This window comes from Alexandromys fortis, unplaced genomic scaffold, assembly GCF_014885135.2.
Source record: "Alexandromys fortis isolate MF-2015 unplaced genomic scaffold, M_Fortis_MF-2015_v1.1 scaffold_41, whole genome shotgun sequence".
Lineage (NCBI taxonomy): Eukaryota > Metazoa > Chordata > Mammalia > Rodentia > Cricetidae > Alexandromys > Alexandromys fortis.
The window spans coordinates 4,497,513-4,511,952 of record NW_026067923.1 but is presented as its reverse complement, the minus strand read 5'-3'; the positions used below and the strand labels follow the sequence as shown (position 1 = coordinate 4,511,952).

General features: G+C 39.2%; 1 protein-coding gene across 6 annotated transcripts in view; it reads right to left on the bottom strand.

Moving 5' to 3' along the window:
* Positions 1-14,440, bottom strand: part of Naaladl2 (N-acetylated alpha-linked acidic dipeptidase like 2) — a 1,236,187-nt gene that overhangs the window by 241,906 nt on the left and 979,841 nt on the right. For all 6 annotated transcript variants that reach the window (XM_050142050.1, XM_050142054.1, XM_050142052.1 and 3 more), the window contains one exon: positions 2,486-2,632. In XM_050142050.1, the coding sequence (XP_049998007.1) occupies positions 2,486-2,632 (147 nt within the window). The remainder of the gene's footprint in view (positions 1-2,485; positions 2,633-14,440) is intronic.

Genomic DNA, 14,440 nt, shown 5'->3' with positions numbered 1-14,440 from the left:
CCACTAATCTATGAACCCTAAACCCTGACAAGAAATTGTGTTAATCACAATGGTTGATGGGGTCTTAGCATGAGCACAGAGCTCATTCACAATCTCATTTAACCCATAGCACAGTCTAGAAAGTGTGTTCCAGAGTAAAGGAAAGCACTTCATCTAAAAAATAATTCTGGAATTCTGGGAAGAGGAAAGCTCGTTTCCACAGTCCTGACCCAGCCACAGAAGAAACAAGATGTGACTGCCTCTCTAAATAAGGTACTGAGCCACGTAGCAAACATAGACAATAATAATGGGCTAATATAAGTTATAAGAGTTAATAAGAGACCTAAACTAATGGGTCAATCAGTTTATAACAAAATAAATAAATAAATAAATCCAAGAGACTCGTTTTTATTTTTTTTAAATCTGTCTTGTAGGGTATTTACTCAAGTCCTACAGCTATGCTAGAATACCTGTGGCTGAAAACTTAATGAAAATAAGTTAGGTGCACAAAACAGAAGCTACCATTCAACAGGAGAGCAAGATGGCAGCCAGGTGTGCTAGGACTTGTGGAGGATGAGGGAAATTCAAAGGTATTGTGCAGGAAAATGTAGATGTTATTTCTTATCTTATGTTTTTCATATTTTCATTGATTATTTGGGAATTTCACATCATGAACTCCAAGCATACTCACTTTCCAGTCCTCCCAAATCTGTCTCCACAACCCTCATGATCCCCCACTCCCATATAAAAAAAAAAAAAGAAGAAGAAGAAGAAAAAGAAAGTTCAATTGGTGTTGCCCATATACTCAGGGCACATTCAAACTCCCAGTGGCCAGCTCCTTAATCAAAACTGAATCCTTCCCCACCCATAGCCCTTCCAGAAGCCATCAATTGTGGATAACTACTCTTCACCATTCTCACAATTTTTAAGAGTTCCCTTCAGTGGCTTTCTAAGATGTTTTGTTTTGTTTTGTTTTGGCAGGATGGGTAGGGGTTGACACAGAAACCTTCCACGTCCCTCTTTCTCACCTGTGAGTCTGCAGTCATCAATACCATGGCAAACATAGATTCCTTGTCTTTTACAATCAAGGAAGCACAGATCCTGGAATTACACACAATCTCTGGAGAAAGCAGAATATGCCAAAGACCTCAGCATGGTCTCAGGTAGCAATACAGACCACAGACATCAACACAGCCCTCTGCTGCTGCATGGGCCATGAACACCACCATAGACCTCAGGGGAAGCACAGGCCAAGGATATCAACATGGCTTCAGGTGACAGTGCAGGTCAACGACTTATTAATGTGCATATATTGAGTTTGTGCAAAAGAACCAACATGCGTATACAGTCTTTTCCAATCTGGTTAATGAAGCCAGAGCAATAGCTAGCAGATGAAAGCACCTGCCACATAAACCAGACGAGCTGAGCTCAGTTCCAGAGTCCACTTTGAAAAGAATGAACCTACCCTTGAAATTTCTCCTCAAATTCTGCATACCTGCTGTGACAAGCACACCCTTCATGTTCAACAAACAACCACAATAATTTTAAAATGTGTTTCAAGATGGTGGACGAAGATCTTAACTTAATCAAGTAAATCTGAAGTATTACTCTACATTACCAGAGTTAATCTCACCACAGTAGAATTCTCCTGAAGTTTGTTGCCTCCATGAGATAGTGGATAATAATCACTGTCTCCAGGGAAACAAGAGTGTAGAACAGAGAGCTGTGGATAATATAGCACTAAGCCCTGCCAAGTCTACTAGAATTTAGGAACTGCATAACTGGAGATGGGTCTATGTAAACATAATTTAAAAGTCTTTCCTAGACATATCTACATTTAAGGACCATAGTACACTTCACTCTATTTTGTAGTCAATGTATTGTCAAGATAATAATGTTCTAAAGCAGGGTGTTCCAGAACCTCTCACAGACACATGAACAATGTGTGCAAGAAGGTTTAGATTTACTTGGAAGCAGCTTGCTGATTCTCAGAAATAGTAAAGGATTCAGTTCCAAAAACTAGATAAACAAGGTTAGTGAAAATGAATCACACTTTCACATTATTCTTTGGCGAAAAGGTTTTCAGGAATGCAAACTGTTGACAAACTTTGAGAGCTAATGCACAAGACTCACATTAACACAGAGCACAAGAAATGTATTTCCTCTCGGGCACAGAAGGAGAGTCTTCTGCTCAGCCATGAGCTTCTGTCAACACTGAAGTCTACAAATTACTCTGATGTTAATCCAACAACTGATGTTTCTTGCTGCAAGGCTCTCTATGAAAATGTGAGCAACAGGGTAAGTCTTTCTAAATGGAATCAAACACTCTTTAAAGCTCATGTTTCCAATGATATTTCAAAGCCTCTAAAAAAAGATTATTTCACAATGAAGCCCCTTCCTACAGTGACCTATTTTGTCTGAAAGATGAATACAAAGCTATGTTAAAATAAAATCTGCATATCTGCTATATTGCAAGTGAGTGCTTCCCATGTTTAGAGACAATTACCTCTAATGTTTTGATGTCCTCATATGTATACTGCACAGCTGGAACTCCAAGATGGTTGATGAAATAATCGGCATCACCTTGTATCTGTACAGAGCTGACATTGGCTCCTGGGCACTGAGATTTTCGGGTACAGTTGAACTTAATTGTCTGAAAAACACAATTTAAATACTGTCAACATTGACTCATGCTTCCCAGATAGTTTGCAAGTCAGTGTAACTCAAAATGTGGCCCCGAGATCAGCAAATCAATGAACTAATGTTGGGATGCAGGTGACCAGGCTTTTCCCTTCAATGGGACCGTTGAAAGTAGGGGCAGCAATCTGCTCTCCAGTGGGTAGGTATCCTGGCAGCTGGGAGCCAAGGAATACCACAAAGACACTGTAAAAGTAGGAAATTACAGCCCTGATCTAAGGAAATGTGTCCCCAATACAAGTGTAACAACTCTGCCCCAGCAGGAGCCATTTTCCCCAACATAATTACCATAGCTCTGCTTAGGTCCCTAGGAATGTAACAACTCTGCTTCACTAGGGGAAACTTTCCCTGGCCAAAGTGTGTTACAGTGCTGCTCTGCTCCAGTCTGCTCCAGCAAATGTTGTCGTAACTGGGCTTCATTTCCTGCAAAAAAATGGTCACACCACACAACAAACCTCAGTCAAGAGATTTACTGGAAAGAAAGAATTCAGAAGGGTGGCTGCCTCTGGTGAGAAATAGCCCATAATAAAATTTTTAACTTTGTATTTGTCGGCTCTCCTGGCATTTATTCTTCATGTAAATAAGCAAAAGTCTTGTGGACTGAGCCATTTGACTCCTTAATTAGTAGCTATTGAACTTTCCTGAGATGCTTTAAGCAAAATGTCTATGAGATAAACAGGCAGCTGGATTAGCCTTATGCCAGCACCAGGAACACCTCCAGCTAACTATGCAAAAGATGGAAGCTAACTGTCATGGTGCTCCGAAGCACAGCCTCAGCCAGTGCTGTTAGAGACTGTCTACAACAGACTTGTAATCACAAGCTTCAGTGAATTGTGTCCACCTTGACCAGAGACGGAACAATTTCCTGGTGCAAGAATGACTCTGACTGGTTATAATATGAGACAGTGATTGGTTCAAAAGACTATCGTTGTTGTAATTGGCCCAATACTTATAGTTGGTCCAAACTAAGTGACCAAATGACTGTGATTGGTCCATATACTCTGTAAATGAGTCATCTGGATTAACTCTTCTGAGCTGTGTCTACTGAGCTGCTTAGGCCCATTAGTTTCTCTACAGTAGTCTTTTCTTGACAACTTTAGTAATATGAACTGCCTAGGGGAATAGTAACGTAGTGATAAAGTTTATTACAATGCCTGCTGGCAAGCTGAAAGACTGATGCAGGTATGCTGCGTGCTCAAATACTATGTGGCATCCTTTGGATCTGGTGACACTGGTGTAAGGCTCCAGAATAGCCCAGCTCGTATTTTGTTTCCAATCGTCAGGCTCTGGCTTCAAACTCAGAGTATCAGAAAACTACTGTTTGAGTGCTGCAGATCCCGCTGGAGATCCCTTCTGGCCACAGCAAATTCCTGAGTATTATTGACTATTCCCTTTATCCAGAACTTAGGGCCCTACCAGGTCCTCCCGCTGAGGATCAAACCCTTGGCCTTGACTCTTTGACAGTGCTCTAGACATCTCTTGGTGTGCCTGGCCTGTATGTTTGCTTCTCTAGTTATTTACAGGCTTTATCAGTTCACTTCCATACCATCCATTTTCCTCAGCTTTCCCCTTTCTCTTCTTTCCTACCCATGCTTATCTGAGTGTGTTCAGGTATCATGATGGGAAATAGTTTTTTTTTTAACCTATGCAAAGATGTGTTGCGTTTGTTTAACTATGTTAAGATATGTTGCTCTTTTACCTTACCTGACTAAGATACCTGATTTGTCTAATAAAAAGCTGAATGGTCAGTAGTGAGGGAGGATATAGGCAAACTTCCAGGCAGGGAGAGTAAGGAAGAGGAGGAATTTAGGCTCGAGAAGAAGGAAAAAGACACAACAGGGAGATGTCAGGCGCAAGACAGACACATGGAGAAAGCAGGAAAGTAGGACAGACAGAAGGAAACCAAGGTTAAAAGGCAGTGAGGCAAAGCATAGATGAAGAGAAACAGACTAAATTAAAGCTAAAAGAGCTATTGGGACAAGGCTAAGCTATGACTGAGCATTCATAATTAATGTTTTTGTGTCTTTATTTGGCAGCTGGTTGGTGGCCCAAAAATAATTCCAGCTACATTATCATGTTTCCAAGCACTGGATCCTGGTTTCTTATTTCCTTTTACAATTTAGTAGCAGCTAACAGAAAAATGTGAGTTGCCTGTTTCTATGGGATTGCATCTACAATCTGGGTTAGAAGCATTTCTCTGCCAAATAATAGGCCAGTGTAGAGGGTAGTAGCTAGTTGATACCATTAGATGGAGGGAGGGAGTAAGGAAAAGAGAAAAGGAGGAAGGGAGAGAGAGAGTGAGGAAGACAAAAAGAAAGAATGAAAGAAAAGGAAAGAAGCCCAAATAAATCAAATTCACTTATCAGATACTAAGTAATATTGCTGCTAAGTTCAGTTTTCCAAAGAGTACTTTAGTAGAGTGCATCTGATTCATACCAAGTAATTGACTGGAATAGACTAAACCCTCAGAAGCACTAATGTCTGAGAGGAGAGTAAAGTGTTGTTTGCTTTATTTTCCTAGAAGTTAAATACCGTGGGAGATGGAAGGTTGCAAGCAAATTTGTGCAGGTCAATTAACTTTTTAAATTTATTTACAAGGCTGAGTAAATTCTTATTAAGTATTTTATCTAAGGAGTTCAAAATGAACTAGATTTAATGTTTGGTAACAAGCATTTTTATTCCAGTTCATAAAATAAGCAAGTTCAAGCAACAACTGTGTCTGTCAATTGTTTCATTTCTTCATGCAAGTCTGCTGAGGACCAGAAATGACATTACCATCCCAATTCTCAGAAGTCACAAAGAAAGAGCTCAGTAAATGAGCATATATGTGAGATATACACAAATTAGCTTAGCGTTTATAGTAATTGAGAAGCGGTGCTAAGTCATACTGACAAATATTTTTAAATACTTTTAAATTTGTAATTATTCTTTCTCCATATGTGTGTACATTTTATTATACCTCATCCTTTCTCTCCTACTGTTTCCCAATTCTTCCCCTAACATCTCCCACCCAACATCATGTTTTTGATAGTAAGACTGGTAGATGATATAGATAAATATAGATTAGACATAGATATAGATAGACATAGGTACTGCTGCGGGATCTTTTTGGAATAATCAACCCGACACCAAGGAAAGTAGAAGAGAGGAGATGTCACTAGTGGACCTATGCCAAGATAGTTCCTAAAGAGCTTCCACCTCAGGTGCAGTTTGCATTCTCATTTTCTGCTCTAGAACCACAAGGAGGGGAGGGCTACTTATGGAAGTGCATATGCCAGTCAGCAGGTTTTAAGGGCAATGACCCAGAGCTTCAGCAATTTCTCTCTCTCATTCTGTTCCATATAGCCTATGAAGTCATACTTGGCAAATAGCCAGCACGAGCAATTCTTTAAGTAAATTGCTGTGGGAGCTCCTTCTGCCCCTTCAGCCAATAGCCTTTAAGATATCAGCCCACTTGGTCATTATCTCTTTTGCTTTAAAAAGCAGCGGTAGCCCTGCTCTCACTTTCTTGCATCTGGCTCCTGCTTTGAGGCTGCTAGACTCTGCTCCTGTTCACTCAGGACAGTGATCTCTGAGTTTTCCCCTTACATAAATAGCTCTTTTTTAATCATAATTCCAAACTGGCATGAGATTGTTTTGTGACTTACGCCATCAGTAAATCACTAAATAAATCAATAAATCAGTATCAAATAATTGAGCTTTTTCACCTTATTTTTTACTTCAGTATCATAAACCAAAACATTTTAATCCTGCTTTGGCAGCTCACACTTATAACTGCAGTGCATAGGATGGTGAGGCAGGAGAATCATCCACATTGTGAGACCATGCTGGATTACATGGTGAGTTCCATGTCCTTCTTACTACAGTGGCAACTCAAAAACAGGTTTTAAATGCTTTTAAAGGATGTATTACTGTTTAACAGCTCAAGTGTTTTATTTATCTCATATTCTCTTTCCCTGCATGAATAGGAATTCATTCACTAGTCAAAGGAAATCTAATGACTGCTTGTGCAGGCAAAGTGCATTTAAAAGGTAAGAATTACAGTCTATTATCACTATTAAGTTAAATCTTTATTTTCACTTCAGCCATATCTTCTAACCTCAGCTGTGTAAAGTGACTCCATCCCATTGGTAGCACAGTGGTTTCCCCAGTGCAGTCATGGTGCTTACAGTAGTGAAAATAATTTCTCACTACAAACACTATGCCTGCGTCACTTACTATAGACTCTGTGTGCCAACCTAATTCAACTCCTGAAAGCCTCAATAAAAAGCACATTGTTAAGTCCTCCTGTGAGGGTGGTCTTGGATGATATTAAGATCTGAGGAAAGCAAGCCCTCATCCAGCCAAACGAAGCTCTGGATGTAGTGTGCAGGCTGGTCCTCCCAGGAGGCAGGGGCAACTCCCTTGCCTGAGCACAATTTCGTGCATGTATGTATCAGTCTTGGCAGCAACAATGACATGGCAGATACTGGATAGCTGAAGCAAATGAAATTCTCTTTTAGTGGATCTGGGGGCTAAGAAAAAGCTATCCAAGTACTGTAATAGTCAACGAGGCTGAGGACTGGTACAGAGAGTAGTTCTCCTGGGTCTTCAAGGGGTCGAGAACAGAAAAACCAAGAGTCTATTGCTCTTCTAATGAGTGTCAGCTCCATCCATTAGGGCTCAGCCCTTATGGTCCAATTCCCTCCCTGTATGGTGGTGCCCTCTTTCAAATTCTCCAACATTGGTGATTCCATATACAAAAGTGCAAGCAGGGACTTTCTTCTTAGGTTCTTCAAGATGCACGATCTTGAAGTGCCTATGCCAGTCTAATGATTATATTTGGTTCCTCTATTTATCCACAAAAGAAGGAATGAGTTCCTCAGGTCATATGCAAAGTGTCATTTGAATACCATGGAACCAAACTGTCTCTCAGTTTAAGGGAAATGATGATTTGAAATGAGGTACTGGATGATAACTCCTCCAGTGTCTTTGCTACTCTGAAATGTCCTCATCAAGCTTGGTGTCCCTCACTCTCATGATAAACTATTTCTTCATGAATTGCAAGCTTAACCAAGAGAGACAAAGCCCAGAGCTCCCTAATACTGCATTCTGATTTCATGTAAGTGAAAATGAGGGTTTACTGGAAACTCACAGAACCCTCAGCCCCCCACCCCCCACATGCTGTCCTCTGGCTAACATGAGATCCAGGCACAGTCCCACTGGATACTGTCCCCATGGGATCTCTAATGACCAGAACAGGATATAGATTTTATGTCTCTGTGAAAGATAACCAGTCTGGCCTCGCATGCTGTTCCATGCTGAAGAACCGGCTGACATAACATAACTGGCTATTATTTCCCCAGCCTTCTTGAGCTCTGTCTTAAATAGCTTCCCTAGCCTCCCAGGCAGTGCTATTTTAAATAATATGGTGTCAGCACTTCTGTGATAGATACCAGCTGCCAAGCATTAAAAAAAAAAAAAAAGCTAAAAAACCTAACTGGTTTTCAAATGAACACTAACTGTCTCAGGCTGCAAATACTTTTAATGAAATATTTAAACAAAATTCCTCTCCAGATGAAACAATTTAGTAACATCTTTTTTAAAAAAATAAACATTGGGAAAACTAACCCAGAAAGATGAAACAACTGGAATTGTTTTGCATGTATTTTGAAGTACCAAAGGGTGTAGGGAAAAGTTTGCTATTCTGTATGTGACCAGAGTTGCAGGGCAGCTGTAAATCAGATAAGTACTCTAAGGTTTCACAGAGGTAATTCATTTAATTTTAAGAGAACATGGGGAGAAAAAGCAGGAAAAAATGCACGCTTAGTAAGCAGGAGGGCAAAGGAGGTGGACAGCGTAGGACCACACATTACCATTTCAAGCAAGCGAAGTGCTGAGCGTGATAAATCGGACAGAGGAAAGAACACCATCAGCAGGAATGTGTGTACGTCTGACAGATGGAGGCATCGTTGCCTTCCTTCAAAGACATACACACAGAGAATGGCCAGCAAAGAAAGAGCTTCACTGGAGTGTGCCCATCAGAGCCTGGCAGGCCACTGCTGTGTCTAGAGGCCCCTCAAAGAGCTCTGAGCTCAGGAGCTGTCCCCACGCTAATCTCAGCCCCGCCCAACATCAGGAATGCCCACTTGCTCAATCTAAGGCCACCCAAGGCCAGCTCTAGACCTTCAGGTATTATTACATCATCAGATAGAGGTTAGTTTAATTTCTTTATCTGGTCTTGATTTAATTGTGGCAAGTGATATTTATCCAGATAATTGTTCGTTTCCTTTAATTTTTCCAATTTTGTGGAGTACAGGTTTTTGAAATATGATGATTCTCTTTTTTTCTTCTGCGTCTGTTGTTATGTCCCCTTTTTCATTTCTGAATTTGTTAACTTGGATATTCAAGTTTTTGCTTTTTGGTTAGTTGGGATAAAGATTTGTCTATTTTGTTGATTTTTTTCTGGAAGAACCAACTCTTTGCTTCATTGATTCTTTGTATTCTTTTCTTTGTTTCTATTTTGTTGACTTCAGCTTTCAATTTGATTATTTCCTACTGTCTAGTTCTCTTGGGTGAGTTTATTTCTTTTTGTTCTAAACTTTTCAAATGTTCTGTAAATTCACTAGTGTGGGATTTTTCCAGCTTCTTTATGTGCTGAATATCAATATATAGAAGAATGAAAATAGATCCATGTCTATCACCATGTATAAAATTCAAGTCCAAATGGATCAAAGACCTCAACATAAAGCCAGCTACACTGAACCTCATAGAAGAGAAAGTGGAAAGTACACTTGAACACATTGACACAGGAGACCACTTCCTAAATAGAACCCCAATAGCACAGACACTGAGAGAAACAATTAATAAATTGGACCTCCTGAAACTGAAAAGCTTCTGTAAAACACAGATATCATTACATCAGACACAGGTACTCCTCTCTTGGTTTTAACACATCACACATCACATCCTTCATTAGTACAAATCCTTTTTTTTTTGTATTTTTTTCCTTTTCTCATATATGTTTCTGAAGGTAGAAAATTTGTTTTATCCATTTTCTTGTTGTTTTTGTATGGGTAAGTAAAATGAAATAAGAACTACTAAGGCTTGTAAATGTGATGCCATCCTTGCCACACAAGAAATACTGAGAAATACTGGGAATCTGTGCCAAACATGACACAGGAAGCTTGAGCTTGACCAGGGTTACTCACGCATAAAAACATTCTGAAAGGAGTTATCTTACTCTTTTTCCTGGAGAGAAACTGTTTTCCATGTCATCCTTGATGGGCTACTCTGTGGCCACCAGTGACTGAGCACAAGGCATATTTCTAGACATGGGTGTTGAAGGGAAAAGGTAAAGAGCACTCTAGCCAAGCCAGGAGCCTCATGGGTAATACAGATGAGGTAGGTGGCTTACACTTTAAATTAGGTTTAATCATTTCTCATATGCATTTTAAAGAAAGCATCAGTGTCTTTTTTTAGGAATATGTATATGTGGCATTTGCCACATGTCCTACAGCCTTGAGCTACCAAATGGGAATAATCCTGTAACCTAAGAGCGAGATGTCTTCTTCTGAGAGAGTTGAGAGGTGCGCATTTGACACTGTGGAGTTCTCATATAAGCATTACAAATGAGCATTGCTGCTGAAAATCAACACGAACAGCATCTTGAGTAAATCTCTTCATACAATTATGTTTTCCTGTCTTTCAAGGTACAGAATGTTCATCCTGATAAAGCAAAGTCTTTTCATTGTAGTTTTCCCATTTAAATTCTAATTCTTTAGAAAAAAAAATCTATAGAGCAGTTTTTGTCACTGTTGTTTTATTTATATATTTATTTTTGCTTTTACATCCCAACCAAAGTTTCCCATTCCTCCTCTCCTCTTAGCTGTTCCCTCCCACCTTCTTCAGTGCCCCCTGCTCCACTCCTGCTCCTTAGTTACTCTTCAGATCCAGGCAGGCCTCCCATAGTATCAGGTAGCCATAGTATATCAGAGTGTAGTGAGACTAGGCACCTTCTCTTGTATTAAGGCAGAATGAGGCCATCCAGTAGGAGGAATGGGTCCCAAGAGCAGGTAACAGAGTCAGAGACAGCCCCTGTTCTCACTGTTAAGAAGTATCATGAGAAGACCAAGCTACACAACTGTAATGTATATGTAGAGGGCCTAACATAGTTCCATAAAGATTCCTTGGTTGTCAGTTCTGTCTCTGTGAACCCAGGTTAGTTAGTTCTATGGGTTTTCTTGTGGTTCCCTTGTCCCCACTAGTTCCTACAATTCCTCCTCTGCCTCTTCCCCAGGATTCCCCGAGCTCTTTTATTTCCATCACTTTTCTAGAACAGAGTCTTAGTTAGGATTTCTATTGATGTGAAGAGACACCATGACCTCAGTAACTCTTGCAAAGGAAAACATTTAATTGAAGTAGCAACTTAGAGTTTCAGAGTTTTAGTCCACTGACATCAAGGGGGGACATGGCAACATGCAGGCAGGCACAGTGCTGCAGAGGAAGCTGAGAGGTCTACATCTTGCACAGGCAGCAGTAAGTGGTCTGTCTCACTGGGCATGGCTTGAGCACATCTGAGACCTCAGAGTTTAACTTCACAGTGACACGCTTCTGTAAACAAGCCACACCTACTCATAATGCCATTCCCTTTGGGAGCCATTTTTTTTAAACCACCACAAACAGTTTTTAAATATTGAACTTTGTGAAATACATTTCACTCTTAAGTCACAAAACAAATAAGACTACACTTTTTAAAACTTTTTTTTGATACCAACTGATATAAAACTTAACTAAATAGACCTGAGAAATTAGTGTAATCTCTCATATTTTTTTATTTTGTGCACATGAGTGTGCATATATATATGTATACATATATATTATTTCCCCTATATAAAATTATATTTCCTTAATTAAGTTTTTCTTTCCTAAAAACATAAGAATTTCTGATACCATGTAATAAGTTTATAATCACAAAGCAGCATATATAAATTACATGTTTTAATAAAATATAGCTAAGAACATGCTAAGAAAAACTAGTGGGAAAAACAAAAACCTGTAAACTCAAAACAAAGCAAAACAAACCCCAGCAATAGTGGAGCCACAAAAGATATTTAACTAATATGTATTTCACATCTGCTATGTGCCAGGTGTTTTAAATACAAGCCTGTTATAATAGCATCTTAGGGAAGAATTAATTACCTTTGTGTAAAAACTGTCTCTGTTAAGAGAGATAAAGATCATCTGTGGTGAATGAGGCTGTGGAGGCCAAATCTCTATCACAATTTGTTTCCTGTAATACCATGCAGTTTCAAAACTTAAAAAAAATGGCATCTGTTTCACATTCAGTGAAAAGATTTGAATTTTAAAAGTACCATCCATAATAGTTTCATGAAAATATCTAGAATACCATCCCTCCAGGGTGTAGTTCTTTTAAGTGAAACCAAACTCATTTTTAGCTGTTTTTTTTTTTTAACATTGGAGTTTTTGTTTTGTTTTGTAAATTGTCCCATCCTTTAAGTGTGTTACATTTTATATGAGATGCTGGTCTATATAACCTTATATTTTATGGTCCTTTTAAGAAAGTGGAATAGTGCAGTTGGCTGCCATTTCTTCGGAATCTGACCCCTCGTCTCAATTTCTTACTTCCCTTTTCTTTTCTCCAATTCTTATGCCTTATGTCTCTTATGTTGGTTTATTTTTTGTGTGGCTTGTGTCAAGGAAAAGTAGGATGTAGGCTGTTACCTATGACTGATGACATATCAACACTTATATCACTCAAGTCCCTTGGTCAACCACCCTTGAAAATGATGAGTCTCTTTACAATCAACAGTGGTAAATTTGAAAACCCAGCTGCCTAAGACATAGAAAATAAATAACAAGTGTGGGCTTAGCCATACACAAGACACTTTGCCCACCCCTTCAATGGCTCAGGAAACACTTTGAAAGAGGAGTTGGAAGACAGAGTGAAAAGCTATGAACCACTGTTTTCTAGACATGGTGAGCCTACTGTCATATTAACTCATAGCTGTAGTTACCCTGGCTAGGACCACTGAAGTCTAGCCTTCTCAGCCATCAGCCAAGACAGGGTTGGTGTGAGGGACGAGACACCACTAACTGGCTCAGGTATCTGTTGAGCCACCTGACCTTCAAAGACTACCTCCAAATCTTCAGCCACAGAGATGTCATTGGTTAACCTTGCTGGATCACAGAAGAAAAAAATACACATGACAATAGGAGAAAAATTTATGAGGAGAGAAGAAGGGGAGGGATAGCAGCTAGAAAAGAGGTGAAAACGATCACTGTACAAAGTACACGGAATGAATTTAAACAAATTTAAATTAAAAATTAAAATTAAATTAAAACAAACATGGAAAAAGTTAAAGGAAATCCAAAATATATAAATTAAGGGTAATTTTTGCTATTGCAAAACTGGTTGAATTTAGATCTCAAATACTTAAATGGTGGTAACTTTTTTAAAATTAAATATCCAGGAGCTCAAAATTATGGAAACCATGTCAAAACTAACAACTTGTCAGAAGCTCTTCCTTTCTCAAGATTAAAGGGGTCGCTTAGTTCACATGTCTTAGGATGGTCTGCCATGTGTGCCCATGAGTAGTTGTAGCTGTGATTGGGATCCCTGTGCATGCTGGACCAGACTGTTCTCTGATCCTCACAAGTATGCCTGACTGTAGATTTCTAGGATGAGCATCAGTGAACTCCAGCTGTTTTCAAAGATCCAAAAGTATCATAGTGTGCACTAACTAGACCAGCCTAGCAAAGTTAGCAAAAAGGAAGTAGGATATCCCAGCCAGCAACTCCAATGGAAACCCCCTGCTCTGTCAGAGTCCATGTCAGTACCCAGAATTCCAGAGGCCAGACTGGTACCCAGAACTCCAGTGAAGGTATACTGGTAGATAAGAGGACATGCTGACCACCAGAACTGGAGGCCACTCAAGACAGAAGACCAGAGTGGAAACAGAAACCAATGGGAAAACACCCATCCAACAATGACAAACAAAAATCAGCACCTGAACCTATGATGTCTCAATGTCACCAGAAAGTAGCCTCTGCTCACTGTCAGCATACAAAGCCTACCAGAGAAAAATGATTACCAAGAGGTTGTGCTTAACTCTGTTCTTAACTGTCTTGAATCCAAAAAAAAAAAAAAAAAAAAAAAAAAAGAAAAAAAGAAAAAAAAAGCCTTCTCAGGTTTTATGTGGAAATTCTTGCCAAACATTTGGGTGCCTTTTGTGGACGGAGTTTCTGTCTTGTCTCAAAGAAACACACAGAGACTTATATTGATTATAAACTGTTTGGCCTATTGATTTAGGATTATTATTAACTAGTTCTTACAACTTGAATGAACCTATAATTTTTATCTCTGTTTATCAACATGGCTTGTTACCTTTTCTTAGACTTTCTCATTTTGCTTCCTCTGTGTCTGGCTGATGATTCTGTCTCTACCTTTCCTTTTCCCAGAATTCTCCTAATCTGGTTGTCTAACCTATATTTTTGGGGGTAGCTACTAGTGTTTTATTAAACTAATACATGTGACAAATCTTTACAGTGTACAAGAGCATTATCCCACAGCAGAAAAACAAGCTCCATATGGAGTGTCTTCAGTGCCCATCATCTTCCCAGGAATAGATGTGTACTGCCAGGAGCAGTCATTTCTTATGTTGACAGAATTATAAGTTATTAAAACATTTAAATATCATAATATATAGGTCTTTGAAGTGTTTGAGGATTATCTATATAAATGGAATACATCTTTATACATCTA